The 14,846-nt window shown below is 39.7% G+C and overlaps 2 protein-coding genes across 3 annotated transcripts; both read right to left on the minus strand.

The window, feature by feature from the left end:
• Positions 1–19: 19 nt before the first annotated feature.
• Positions 20–9,773, minus strand: LOC146464418 (uncharacterized). 2 transcript variants are annotated; one of them, XM_085129889.1, is made up of 3 exons: positions 9,433–9,773; positions 3,577–6,937; positions 20–143 (listed from the first exon to the last, which is right to left on the minus strand). In XM_085129889.1, exon 2 carries the CDS (start codon positions 6,912–6,914, stop codon positions 3,579–3,581), a length of 3,336 nt encoding a protein of 1,111 aa, XP_084986015.1. In that variant the 5' UTR covers positions 6,915–6,937; positions 9,433–9,773; the 3' UTR covers positions 20–143; positions 3,577–3,578. The 2 variants fall into 2 exon arrangements, with proteins under 2 accessions (XP_084986015.1, XP_084986014.1); XM_085129888.1 differs by lacking the exon at positions 20–143 and adding an exon at positions 2,075–3,101 and having other exon boundaries at positions 9,433–9,772.
• A 523-nt stretch (positions 9,774–10,296) lies between these two features.
• On the minus strand, positions 10,297–14,753 carry LOC146464419 (zinc finger matrin-type protein 2-like). Its single transcript, XM_085129912.1, has 2 exons — positions 14,193–14,753; positions 10,297–11,128 (listed from the first exon to the last, which is right to left on the minus strand). Exons 1-2 carry the CDS (start codon positions 14,676–14,678, stop codon positions 10,991–10,993), a joined length of 624 nt encoding a protein of 207 aa, XP_084986038.1. The 5' UTR covers positions 14,679–14,753; the 3' UTR covers positions 10,297–10,990.
• Between the last annotated feature and the right edge of the window lie 93 nt (positions 14,754–14,846).

The raw sequence follows: 14,846 nt of genomic DNA on the forward strand, positions 1-14,846 counted from the left end.
CATTCAGTGAAACTTAGACCGCGGCTTAAGACAATCAGTGGGCCTCCAAATTTGTTCATAAGTGGTTGAGTAGGTAAATAGTTTTCTAGTCTGGCACACAAGCCTTCTTGTTACCGTCAGCAGCAGCCAATGTTTAGATATGACTATTGGCAACATTGAAAATGACTTAGAACGTGGTTTTGTTAAACACTGTCTAAACTTTAAAAATTATTTGGAGACACAAATAAAGTTACACTGGTGGTCTGTTAAGTTACACTGGTGGTAGTCCTGAGAATTGTGGCCTCATCCCACGCGATGTCGTGATTGGTTTTTATCACGTGGTCTACAAGTGCTGATTTTTCGCTTTGTCGCCGTGCGACAGCCTTTTGGTGTTCGCTTTTTCTTGTTATGAATTTTCTCTGCGTTTCGCCAACGTAGCAATAATTGGCACCAAAGAAAGATTCTCGAGGCCTGGGAGATTAATTGCGCCAAAGACCCACTCAATCGAGCCGACGGGGCGTTACTCCCCAAGGAGTATTTACACTTGACTCTCGCTAACAAGAAAAAATGACACATATCCTGAATTTTAATGAGCGTCTTGTTTATAACTGTGCTTCTGCACAATTTTTCTTTCACTTCCCCTGAAGAAGGTCCGTGATTGCGACCGAAACGTTGGGAACATTTTTATTGTAAATAATTTTAGAACACTTTTAATCCACCAGTGTAACTTTATTTGTATCTCCAAACAATTTTTAATGTACCCACCTGGTGACAAACCCAGCTTCAATACTGTCTAAACTGTCTTTTAATAACTGACGCAAAAAGTTCAGAGACAAAAGTCGGTATATATTTGATGTTAGGGTTATCAATTGGACGTTGGTGTTCGTTATATTTGGTTTTTAAATATATCCTTTTGTTTCTCCTATGCAGTTTATAGTTGCAGACATTGATTTGTTCTTTCGTTTTTTGTGTCAATAATTATTACTTATTACCATTACTGCAGCAGTTCCATTGTATCCTGTATATAAGGGTTTTATTGTTGCAAGGTAGGTGTAAGTATGGCGGCGGTATATTTTTACCAATCTCTCGCCTTGCGAACCTAACACAGCCAATAGACACAATCGTTTTGGCGAAATTCCTCTGTATAGTAGCGACATTGTGTATGCTACTTTTCTGTGCGTTTCATACGTGTTTTTAGGGTTTCCATACTCTAACAACTATGGGTAAATGCACCAGGTCGCCCTTTTTCTCCGTACAGTGGATTGATGGAACCCTTTATCACTCAGGGATCGGGTTCCATTACGTTCAGGGCAGAAGAGAGGACAAGTCCCCGGGACTTGTTACAGGGACTAGTCAACATGACTTATTCCATCGCGTGAACTACAATTTTCGTCAAAAAATCTACCTTGCTGACAGAGGTTTCTTTCTTGTAAGTCTTTTAGCATGTACGAAGTCGTTCGCTCCCCTAGTAATTCGCGTACTCGTCTTGTTTGCTTCTCTCAAGGAAGTAAACAAGCCGATTAGGAGAAATAATAGGGGCGCGAACGACTTCGCACACGCTAAAAGACTTACCAGAAAGAAACCTCTGCCAGCAGGGTACAAAAAATCTAACGCAAGGACAGAGTTTTGGTCCCTGCGAGTTATCTCACGAATTCAAACAGGTTTGAATTAAAATGGTTTACGATACAAGTTGCCTGAAAATTATGCTTATCCCTGTATGTGAACCTTTCGCGGGACAAGTCCGCGCGACACGTCCAGTCTTGCATGTACCCACTACAAGTGACTTGTCCCCAGGAGTATGCCGACCTTTAATCGTAACTGCCCCGATCTCTTGTGCTAAGAAAAACGCCTATCCACCCTCCCCATGGTCGCTTTATAGATGGTGCACACCCAGGGTTCAGACATGTAACTTTTCATGACAATTATTAAATGTCGGTCGCTCGTTGTCTACTTGCGACTCAGGTGCTCGTAGTTCATCTTTCACGACTCTTGTGGCGAGTCTGTGCTTTTATTAGATAGCGTGATAAGTTGTGGGCCAGCAGTGTATAACTCCACCATCCAGCGAACCCATCAAGCGTGTAAAAAAGTGAACCAGTTAACAAAAAAAATTTCTGTGTTTCTTTATTGTATCAAAGTTACGGGGAGAGTAAATAAAACAATATTATTTACAATGTTATAGGAACAACAGACATCCATCTCTCAGAGTCTGGGTATTAATCTTCAACCTAATTTATATCACAGAAGAGCCGCTTAATTTTCCATCCACGTTCTTCAGGTACTTGTCGTTCTGATAGCCACTTCGCTGCTATAATGGCCAATTAACTTATTTTGCTCCGAACAAATTCTCAGTCGTTTTCCAAGTTACATTCACAGTCAAAATTTAGGTCAAGGTTCTCAAAACAGATTATGAAAAAGTTAGACCTATCATCAGTTCATGTTACACTGAAAACTAGTCTATTAGCAAATCAACAAAAACGGAAGGGGCTACATACAAGGCTATACTGTGGCTGTACTGGTTTACAATGAAAGAGAAGATTTCGTTTGTTTTCTTGGGGGTCTGCACTTTACCATACGGACCCCTCACTGCACCCCAGCCATTCTCTCTCCCCTCCCCCCTCCCCTTACCGGCACCATTTTATAACTTCAAGAACATTAACTACGACAATGACCTGGAGGGTAAATAGTCAGTTCACATTGACGTCCTCAATATACGACAATCACTTCATACGAAAATAATTAAGTCATCGATTGTCCACGGCCGCCATTTTGGATTGCTAGATTTCTCCAAAACCTTTGAAAACCGTTCAAAGTGATCCATAACAATCAAAACTAACAAAGAAACTCTAAAATGGTATAAAAATGCAACGAAATGACGGTACACTTAATACTGTTAACAAAAAGGTAGTAAAATCCAGAGTTTGGTGGAGTTTGCAGCGCGACAACGTTGTCCCTTACCCCCCCCCCCCCCTACCTTCCTCCCCTTCAGGTTGAATAGGGTTAATAATAAAATCTTTACTAAACCAGCCTGCATCGACTGTATTGGGAAAATAGCGGTCTCGTTTTTTCAGTCGGCTCTTCTTCGTGCAAGTAAACTAAACAAGTTTGCATCTTTATCCGTGAACCTGAAAAAAAAAAAAGAACTGAACAGATATTTCCCCAATACGGAGTTCAAGAGCAAACGCCTTTTCTCATGAAGCCGGAAGAGGCGTTTGTTCTTCAGGGCTAGACTTAAAGCTAAAGTAGTTCAGTAATATATATTCACTACCTAATGCTGTCAGTGCAGATTGCTTGTTTAATGCCTTAGTTTATCCGTTCCATACATCATCACTTGGTTCAACCCCCTGCAATTAAAGAGAAGGGATTTATGAATAAAGTTTTAACTGTGAGTCCCTTCATCGATCTTAAACTTTGGTTTACAAACAAGGACACATCTACTTGCTTGGTGAGCTAATGTTCCCATCTCCTTTCCTTTAGGGAGGGGTAAAAAAAACTTATGGATATGACAAACAAACCAAGTGACCTCACATGAAAAAGGGGACAATGCCTTGTAACGCTTAAAACGCTTCTCTTACTTTTCCTATAAGTGCTAAAACATACCTTCATTTCCCAAAATCAAATGTCACGTTGTCACCAATCAGCATGAAAGGCGCCCACTGCCTTACATCGGAAAAGCCGTTCCGTCTCATCCAGCTCATGGCCTGGTGAAGAGACTCGCTTGCACTCTTCCCACGAACAAGGTGCTCGTAGAAACGACTCATCAACTGCTTTGTTGCCTTGTCTTCAATGGCCCACAGGGCAACCAACACCGAACGTGCACCGGATCCTAGGAATGCTCGAGCGATTCCAACAACTCCCTCAGATTTAATCTCTCCACATCCACTGTGACAGCAGCTTAAAACCACCAGTTTGGCTCGCATGTTAATTTGTGCAACGTCAGACATTGTTAGCAAGAAGTCTTCTCGATGTAAAATCTTATTGACCGGGCGCACAGGGGCAAGGGCAATTTCTCCACTTTCGGCATCACCATGGGCAGCGAAATGTATCAGGCTTGCTGAATGCATCCCCTCAAGAACTGCCAGTTTAGTGGCTTGATGTCCTAACAAAGGCTGGACATCTAACAATCCCCCAATAAGCTCTGCTTCTTCCCTTGCACAAGGCAATTGAGGTAACTCTGATACAGGATCACCCACTATCAGTGCAAACGTTTCACTGCAATCTTCCTTTGGTATCTCCTGAATGAGTTTGAGGGTAGTCAAAGAGGGAATAATGCGGATTTTGTAAGTCTCTGATAGATACTTCCGCCTTCCATCTTTCAAAGCTGCGAATGGAACTTTGTACAAGGAACGATCTGGAACAATGATGATCTCAGGTTGATCAAGTAAATCAGCCACAGGGGCGATGACCAGTTTGTAATGTAGAGTAAGACTTGTTTCGGGATCTTGGTTTGCATCTTCCTCTTCTTCTTCTATGAGACGGAAACCTTCAAGGCTATCTTTCTGAAATTGATGTTTTGAGTGGGTGGCGTTTAATGAAAGCAGTGATCGATCTTCGCAATACTTCTGAGGTAGAAAATGAAACTTTCTGAAAGCATTTTTTTTCCAAAAGTCATCCAAATTTTGAACGAATTCACCAGTGACAGAATGCTCATTGACATTGATTTGACGAAAAAGCACCGTTTTGTCTGCTTTAAGAATCCAGAGAAATACATCTTGAGAAAAGTATGAAATGTACAGACACGTACAGCTTCTTTCTTTCTCCATGACCTTTTCAATTCCAACCCACGATTGCGGGTCGACTGAGATCTGTCTTCCAACAAAGTAGTGGGCTGACATTAAATCTGCCAGAGCCCTGGCCCGACCAAGCTCTATAACGTAAAGTGCTTGGTAAGGCTTTCCGATGACACGAAACAATGAACTGAGCAGCTGGTATGGAAAAACGTGAAGGTCAGAAAAAGATATCTTGAACTGGTCGTTGTCTTTTAGCAAATGTCGCAAATGTTCGCTTTTTTCAATGCTTGCAAAAAGATTCGAAAAAGCCTCTTCTAAATTTCCTTGCAATATCATTGTCCCTGAAAGTTTAACGTAACACTGAAACTCTGTTTTAACGTCACCTATCTTCCTGCTTATTTCAAGTCCTTTATCATAATATTGTTTAGCCTTGACATTTTCACCAAGACATAGAAAAACAGATCCTAGGTTTACATAGGATGAGGCTTCTCCTTTTATCTCGCCGATTTCTTTTCTGATTGAAAGTGCTCTCCTGTGGTATTCTTCCGCCTTCACATATTCACTAAGGGATTGAAATACAGTTCCTAGGCATTCGTAAGATGTTGCTTCTCCACTTCTGTCACCAATTTCTAATAGAATACCGAGCGCTTTCTCGAGGTATTCCTTAGCCTGAACATATTTGCAAAGAGATTCAAACATAGAACCTAGGCTTGTATAACACGAAGCTTCTCCACTTCTGTCACCAATTTCTATTCTGATTGCAAGTGCTCTCCTGCGGTATTCGACAGCCTTGGCATACTCAGCAACAGATCCAAATAGACTTCCTAGGCCTTCGTAAGCTGACGCTTCTCCACGTCTGTCATCAATTTCTTTTGCGATTTCAAGTTCTTTTTTAAAAAATTCTTCGGCTGTTACATATTCACCCAGGGATCTACATAAATTTCCCAGCCTTCCGTAGCTTGCCGCTTCTCCCCTTCTGGCCCCAATTTCAGTTGTGATGGCAAGAGCTTTCTTAAGATATTCTCTAGCTTTGACGAAATCGCCAAGAGATTCAAGCACAGATCCTAGGTTTCCATAATCTGAGGCTTCTCCTAACCTGTCACCCATTTCTTTTCTAATTTTAATTCCTTTCTGGAAATGTTCCTTAGCCCTTACATATTCACCGACACTTGACAATACTTCTCCGATTTCTCCGTAAGATGCGGCTTCTCCTCTCCGATCGCCAATTTTTTTTCTGATGGTAAGTGCTTTCTCGTGATATTGTTTTGCTTTGGCACAGTCACCAAGAGACCTGAACACACTTCCAAGGTTTCCGTAATCAGCTGCAACTCCTTGCTTATTGCCAGTCTTTTTTCTGATCGCAAGTGCTTTCTGATGATATTCTTCAGCCTTGGGATAGTTACCTATAGCTGTAAACACGTTTCCCAGACTCCCGTAACATGCTGCTTCTCTTTCTTTGTCGCCAATTTCTTTTGTGATCTCAAGTGCTTTCTTCAGGTATTCTTTAGCCCTAGCATAATCTGCGAGAGCCATAAAGACAGTTCCTAGGTTACAATAATCTGTTGCTTCTCCCTCTTTATCTCCAATTTCCTTTCTCGTTGGAAGTGCTTTCATGCAGAAGTCTTTAGCCTTGACGAATTCACCGACAGAGTAAAACACATTTCCTAGGGCTCCAAGGCATGAGGCTTCTGCTTCTTTGTCATCGATTTTTCTTGTGATTGAAAGTGCTTTATTGATATATTCCTTAGCCTTGGCATAGTCACCCCGAAATTGCAGGATAATTCCTAGGTTTTCGTAACAAGCTGCTTCGCCTTGTTTGTCACAAATTTCTTTCGTGATGCAGAGTGCTTTCTCGTAAAGTACTGTTGCTTCTGTATATTCACTTTGTCGCAGATACAATGTTGCCAATTCAAACGCTACTTTTCCCTCTGTATCTCTATCAACACCGTCACGGAGCATGACCAAAACCCTTTTACCCCAATCTATCCCATTTCTGTGATCACTGATACGAACGTAAGCGTAGAATATTTTTCTGTAAACAAATTTGACGAATTCCTCTTCTTTTGCTAAAGCTGTGCTTATAAGAAGAAGTAAACATTCCTTCAATAAATCGATGGCTTTTAAAACACGACCGGTGTTGAGAAGGAAATCGGCAACAAGCTGTCCAATCAAGATGATGGCCCTTAGGAATTCGTCGGGGTTGTCCATGACAGACAGTTTTCAAGAGGCCACTGAAAGGAAACACAGTTGTAAAATTAAATTAATCCACTATTTACTTCTTGTGCACACCAAATCGTCATCGATTAAATAAAATTAATATGCACTTATGCATCAGTAAGTTCTTGCAGAACACATCCCTCCTTCTGGATATTAGCAGGGTTCGGGTATTGGCTCCCCCTCCCCCCACCCTTTGGAGGAATGTGATGGCCTCTTTATTGCACCAGCGGAGGTGCATGTAATTACAAGATCGCCTGGGTCAAAACTTGTACCCGCGATGTAAATGATAGGGCAAGTTACTAGGTTGATCGTCGGATTTGAGGACACTTCTAACCAGCAAAATACCCATGTTTCTATCAAGTTTGACTGGAATTAGGGGAGGTTGTACCATTCACAATCACTTTTCATCCACATAACAATGCAATCAAAACGGCATCATTTTCAAGGGGCTCCAAGCTGCTCCATGACACTGAAGCTGAAACAATGGTCCTTTCAGTGGTTTTCCAAAACTCCAAATCAAGTGAAAACAATATACAATGTAAAGAAAGGTATTAAAAATTACGAAGCGTTTCACAGGTTTTCCGTTTCTTTGAGAATGGACTTTGAATATGTAAGTGAGTTCCGAAAAAACTGTTTATAAACATAAAGCACCCGGTAATGGCCCTTCCTGTACCCCTTTGAATGGCAATTTACCAGGGATTGGTGACTTAGGAAATGAAGGAAAATGTGTCAGTTCAACAAGGATTTCAACAGGAGACTCCAGATTACCGATCGGACGCCTTAACTACTCGACCACTGGATCTCTTTAACAATTAGACGGCGAGCTCGAGGTTTCTATCGACTCCCGAGCCAACTATCAAAGGCGATAGAAACCAAGAACGAGCCGTCTAATTGTTTTAGCATACCTCAGTGATCGATCTATGAAGCAAAAAAATATTTTTATTTCATAAATTTTGATCTACTTGTGCAATGAGGCATGCTAAATCGCGTGCGCTCTGACAAACTGCCGTCTATCAATCGATAGACGGCACCTGTGTAGCCAATCAGATTGCGCCTTATGCGATAGTCGGTCACTGAGGTATGCTAATTAATTTTATCCGGTTAGACTATTAAGGGTTTCAACATTTGCCTCAGCATGCATTCAACACTTTGTTGAATCAAATGTCGGGGGTGTTAGAACAGGTCCGTCAACATTGTTGAAAGTGTAAACAATGTTGAAACCTTGTTGGAATCGTGTTGAAGTAATGTATCAAACATGAGAAGGTGTGTTTCATCAGAAATCCAAACACTGAGAAGTTTTTGATATAGCTTCTCAAATGATCAATAATTCTTGGAGAAATTCAAGGCTTAAATCGGCAAAATTTTATGGTAATTAGGAACACATATTCAAAGCACGGTCACAGTAGTGATTTTCTTTGTTTTCTATTGATGAATTATTAATGAGTTTGAGACTCAAATTTAAATTGGTATAAACTTTCATTCAACATCGACTCAACAGTTCCTTTGCTCTCCATGTTGTATGGCGTTCAAGCCGTTTGAACACTCCATTCAACATTTGTCCAACATTTGCCAACATTCATTCAACTTATTGATGTTGCTCAAATGTTGAAACCGTTTAAATAGGCCTTTATCCTTTCTAATTCTAATTCTGTTGTGTTTCTGGAATTAAAAATTATTCCCCGTGTACAGAAGAAATGGACAAATAATGATAACTTACGAACTCAAGATCTTGGCTAATTGCGTCACCATAAAAAAAACTCTCCAAATGAACCTGGTTTATGTGTTCCAGTAAATCGGCGTGTTCGCGTGACTCATTCGTTCTGCGTGACTGATTATTTTCCCACGCATGTTAATTTACAAAGCAATATTTCAAAATGTTAATTTCAACAAGTTCTAACGATTTTAGCTTAAATTTTTTATATTTTAATCGCATCATATAATATACATCTAGTAATAGGACCTCTATGTAAACCACTCTTGTGATGGAGCATCCTATTAAAAGATTGTTATTATTATAACATTGACCAACAAGAACTTTCCCCACAAAACAAATAACTGTTATCAATACTTCAGCAGGACTCGATCAAACACACAAAACCAACTCTTGTTATTACAGACAGTAGACCCTACACAATCTTGTCGATTCAAAGTGCAACCCAATTTGCATTTTAGAATTTTTGAACATGTCTACAGCTCTTTCGTTTTAATTAAGTAACAACACCTAGAATTATTAATTGTATCAGTTAGAAATTGATTCATTACTTTGTAAGATTTAGTTACTAAACACATTTCGCTCATTTTCTCGGAGCGATCGATGTAAGGCTTGAAACAAATGATCGCATTAAATCAATCATGGATAAATAAGGTATGTCTATGACCGACTATCGAATTAATCACGCACTGACTTATTTTGTGAGTATCAAAAGTGGTTTAAAGTCTTTAAAGAAGCTATTCCCTCACTATACTGGCAGAGGTAGAAGACAGGCAGTAAAAGGTGCGAGTTCCTTACCACGATGCCTTTTGCTTGCAAAGTTAAACTTCGTGGATTCTGTAGATTCTACAATTTCCGCCACATTCAGGGAAACCGAAAGCAGTATTTACGTCATACACTCAACCTTATTCCCAGACTCCTCTCTCTTACTCTCTCGAGAAGGAGGTTGCCTCTTTCCCAGTGTCCTCACTCTAAAACGGACACAGGATTTATTACGGACAATTTTACTTGGGTATTGTGCGGTAATTTTACTGTGGCCAGTCCTGCAATACGCCATACCTGCGAGAAATGCCTCTAGTACCCAAAGGTCATGGACACGAAGGGGAAGTGGTACACCAAGCTTTGAACCAAAGATACATACATACATATTCCTTGTGTAGAACAATTTTCGAAAAGCGCTCAACTTTGCAGGAGCAGTGAATACAATCAGGAAAAAATAGTTCAGCCTAATATAAAATAGTTGAAGTTGCCTGATGAGAGTGGTCAGCTGCTGATCATACTAAATAGAGCTGTTAAACGATAAAACGATGAATCACTTCTGAAGCCTGAACTATTTTTTCCTAATTGTACATACATACATATATACATATACATACATGAACCTTTATTTCAACTTGGATATTTGAATAGTTATAAAGAAAAGCTAGTACCTTCGAGATAAGCTCTGATAAACAACAACGCAGATTAATAAGGTTTTCTGTTTATTATTATCCTGGAATATAGTCAATTTCGAGCAACATTAGATTTCAAGGCAAAAAAGACATTTACACCATCTTGCACCAAGCCTTTCAATGAGCTACAAGACTATTTTGTAAAAATCTAATAATCAATTAACGGACTTCTTACCAGTACATTTCACAAAACATCACCCATTCATTCCTATGAGATTTAAAGACCTTTAAAGGAATAGATATTCAAATACAAACAGCAGCTGTACAGAGGTATATAAACAGCAGACAATGTTAGCCTTTGTGAAGGAGTTGATCTATATCAAATTGAACCTTGCTCTGTATCAGTAAGTGGGCTACTAAGTGCGAATGTTTGGTTTATCAACAGGGTTGACAACTAAAAGTAAAATTTAATTGGCCACTTTGAAAAGGTTTCAATGCTGAAGTTTTGAGCATTGAAAGGGCTAATGCCCGAAACATCAGCACTCAAATCTCTTTACAGTGGCTAATTTACCTTTAGCTTTTTTCAACTATGTTGATAAACCAAACATTTTTTTCACTCCAGACCAATGCAGCACGACAGTTCCTTTAGAAACTAAACCCCCTTATTCAGGCTCCTAAGTAGCTTAGTACAAAGACTATGCTAGACCAAATCTAGTATGCTGTTACACAGACAAAATAAGACAACATGACATTTATGCCAAGAGTAAACCAATTTGTATCTCCCACAGAAAAATGGAGATGTCAACCCTGTTTATGAAATAATTTAGTTTTCTCAAGATGTAAACTCCCTGAAAAAAGAGTCAACCAAATGATGTTTGTGAAAAATTAAATAACTGAAACACCACTTCCCAGAGTTTAGTGAATGAGAACCAAACATACATTGTACAATGCAAACTAAAGAATAATTATTTCTTGCTGGTCCCAAAACCAGCAAATCCCATAGTGGCAGCCAGATCTGGATCAATATCTCCATCATCCACAGCTGTTGTCTTTTGCTTCTTTTCTTTACGAGCAACCTTCCTCTGTTGCTTCCTTTGCTCCTCCTGTGAAAAAATAAAAACAACACTACTGCTGTAAGTCAATTGTCTTTCAGCCCTCTCGCTGCATCGCTAATAATGATCCCACTTTTTTCTTTTTCCTTTTGGGGGATCTTATATGCATGAACGTTTTACAAACAAAAGGGCTAAAATAATTGAGTCACACAAGGTAATGCTTCAGACTAAAATCCTTCTCTTCGAAGTTTCAGTTCGGGCTACTTCACAAGAGTTTCTGTAAAACAGTTAAACTAAACAAAGTTGGTAGTGTAAGTTGCAATTTTGAACAACTATGTCTGAGTGAGTCCGAGGTGAACTAATCTAACCATTCACCCCTCCTCCCCTCTCAAATTCTCTGTGGCGGAGCTATGGATATATTATATAGAACCACACAATACAGACCCTTATGGACTTTTATTCAGGGGGGCTACTTATTATTGGAAGGAAGTTTGGTTCTGAGGTTTAAGGGGGGGGGGGGGTTCATTTTCAGAGTGCCTTATACAGTACCATACAAATGTAAGTTGACAGTACCTCGAAACTAAAACTTCGCAACTCGATCCTCGATCGAAACCTTCGAGTATCGAGTCGAGTGCATTGAGTTTCGAGGCAGGGAAACAAAGAACTTTTCGCGTGATTAGTTTTCACATGCCTTATCCGAGGCCACAGTTCGGTTCCTTTCTGCAGGAACCAACTCTGCCAGACAGCTGACTGTGTTTGCGTTTTGTTGGAGCGATGTGCGTATATGTACGCTCTAGCTGGAAAGAGTTTTTCTTCAAGTGTTTTCTCGGTTCCTAATGCCGCTTACAATCGAAAGTATTGTGCATTTTTAACCCATTGTGCACCAACCATTTCCAGAGGTTTTCCAAAATTCAGCAAAATTGGCAAAGTGGTTATTTCCTACCCCATGTGCAGTAAAAATGCATAGCTTACAGGGCAAAGAAAACAACACCCCTTTGGTCTAAGATAGTTAAAATTACTAATAATTATTATGGAATAAAATACACTAGTTGCCAATAAAAAATTTTTCAAAAAACAAACTTGAAGGTAAAAATTTCTGAAATTTCAATGTAATTTGATCCACGCGTCACATGGGCGAAATTTGATTCGTCTCACATGTGTTTGTTTCCGAAAGATTACACGGTTGTCACGTTTTCTCAATGAAAATAGAAAGAAAAACACACAGAAAGCTTTCCTAAATTAAAAATTTATTCAGAAAAGTCTTTGTTTACGCCTAAGAAAGAAACGCATATAATTCTCAATGCAAGATGAGAGACACGCAAGCGATTTGGAGGAACTAAAGGTGAATTTCGAAGCAAATTTATCGAGCCTTGCGGGGCACGTTTTTCAATAATTTCGCAAAAACTGTTCAGAATACAAAGAATCGGTCAATTAGAATAGTATTTCACTACAAATTCACAATCAAACCTGTATTTTTTTGGCTGTTGAATTCCCAGAAGTAAATTAAAATTTCGCAGAAAGTCAGTGGCCTGAATAATAATTTGAGCTCTCCGCTCGCTCGTCGCCTGGATAAAACAACAACTCGTACTCAAAGCGCAATTTCTTCGCCGTTATTTCTCGGATTTCCGCTGTCGAAACTGTTGAGTATTCCTTAGTAGTTCTTCTTTTGTGACTAAAACTTTAGCCGTGCGGCCCACGAGGCAAAAAAATTGAAATTTGACACCGCTTTCTATAGACAAAAAGCGCTTTTGTCTAGATCCCCTAAAGAACTTAAAATATATGTGCAGTACGTGGATTCTGATTGGTCAGTCCTTTCTGAAGACAATGAGAACAATAGGGGATAAAAAATCTCTTCTAGTGAGAGGTAAGACCCGAACGCAAACCGAGCGCGAGGATGCCCGAAATCACGGCCGGTTTTGGCCGGCACGGTGCGTGGGTTAATCAAGGAAATGCTGTTTTCGAAGTTTTGATTTGAAAGATTAAAGTACAATCAAGTATAATTTTGTGCAGTGACTGGTTTAGCGAGGTTAAAAGCAATCACGTGTGTTTTCATTCTCAGCTTTTGACACAGCAGCCGAAAAAGTCGCAATCTTTTAGTTTTGCTTCCTTCCCTGTTAAAACTGGGTTTAGTGAACAAGTAATCCAGTCATCTGCCAGAGGAAGACACTGTTACAATTTGAAATCAGTTAATAGAAAATGAAGAAAACGTGACATTGCCTTTTGAGATGATCTCAATAAAATTTTAATATGCAAATTTGTAACGCTATGCCAAAGATGTAAACATTCGTGGCAGCTTTCAAAGTCTGCTCAAAGGCAAGCGAACGGCCACGTTGAAGTTTCCCTGGTTCCTTGCCAAATTCTACCGTAAATGTTGTGTGTTTTTAAATAAGGAAATGCTTTTTTGAAGTTTTCATTCGAAAGATTCAAGTACAATCAAGTATAATCTTGCGCAGCGAAGATATTTCAGAAGCGATTGTGTTACATTCCGCGAAAAAGCCGCAAACTTGTAGTTTAGCTCGCTTCATTGAGTTTGAAGTTTGATTAAAAATAATAATTTTTGGTGTAGCATATGAAAAATTTAAGCATGTTTTAATTTCACAACAATGACGAACGGATGTGTCTTAAAAATAATACGCGGAAGGAAGAAACGTGCCAAGACAGATTTATCGAACACTCACTGCCGCTGATTAGTCTACATGTAAGAGCCATGCGAAAATCGCTTTTGTTCTCTCTTATTGTTTGAGGTTCGAGAAATTAATCGTTTCATCAAAATCTGCCATCGAGATCCTCGAAAATTTCTTCGAGCGTCTCAGTACTCAAAACTCGAGCCTCGAATCTCGATACTTGATTCTCGATAGCTTCGAGGATCGAGTTTCGAGTCTAGACTGTCAACTTACATTTGCAAGGTACTGTATTGGAAGTTTATGGTACAGAGTGTGTGCACGGTGGCCATGTTGGAGGACTAAAACAATAGAAGATATTTGCATAAAAATAGAATATATTTCCCAAAGGAAAATCATTGTATTGTTTCGGTCCTCCAACATGGCCGTCGTGCACACACTCTATTGTTTAGGCAGATGTACATGTGTGTGACTATATATTTCTGTCATCTCACCTCTTCACGTAGTACAGCTATTCTTTCTTCCAAATCATACTCCTTATCTTTTTTATTCTTTTCCTCTTCTCTCTTCCTCTTGTTCGCCTCAAAACGTCGCTTAACTTGATCAAGAGTAGACCTTTCTACTCTCATTGACATTCCCAGATTCCGTTGATGTTTTTTGCCATTGATGTGGTCTAAAAAGTTCACTGAATCTTTGACTACACAGTCACACACATTACAGTAATATCCTCCAGTGTGCGATAGCGGCGTTGTTTTGGTTATCACCACCGATTTGCCGAGATTTGCCTCAAGATCTACATCATAGTCTCTCCTTTTCAGAAGCTCTCTTTTCACAGGTGCAGAAGGACCTTTTTTTGAACTAGAATCATCGTCGTCCGAGTCTAGTTCTAGCTCTTCCGCTCTCTCTTTAGCCTTCTTTTCGTACTCTTCTCTGTCCCAAGTCCTTCTAAAGTTGTCATTCTTCCCGCTCACACCGGCCATTGTAAAGAAGGAAACGATTTACGATTTTACGAAGAACAAACCACAGAGATCAAGGGCATTTTGACCAGGCGTTCCACGCTTTTTATATTAGCTTAAACCTTATTTGGAAAGGGCCAAACAAGTGGGGACTCTAATCCAACAATCCATTTTGTTCCTAATCCATATTTG

The sequence above is a fragment of the Pavona decussata genome, unplaced genomic scaffold (genome assembly GCF_977016875.1).
Source record: "Pavona decussata unplaced genomic scaffold, jaPavDecu1.1 SCAFFOLD_164, whole genome shotgun sequence".
Classification (NCBI taxonomy): Eukaryota; Metazoa; Cnidaria; class Anthozoa; order Scleractinia; family Agariciidae; genus Pavona; species Pavona decussata.

Coding starts and splice junctions, on each gene's coding strand:
- LOC146464418 (XM_085129889.1), bottom strand. CDS start 6,914: ATGGACAACCCCGACGAATTCCTAAGGGCCATCATCTTGATTGGACAG.
- LOC146464419 (XM_085129912.1), bottom strand. CDS start 14,678: ATGGCCGGTGTGAGCGGGAAGAATGACAACTTTAGAAGGACTTGGGAC. Junction 11,129..14,192: donor TAGCTGTACTACGTGAAGAG/GTGAGATGACAG, acceptor ATTTTTTCACAG/GAGGAGCAAAGGAAGCAACA.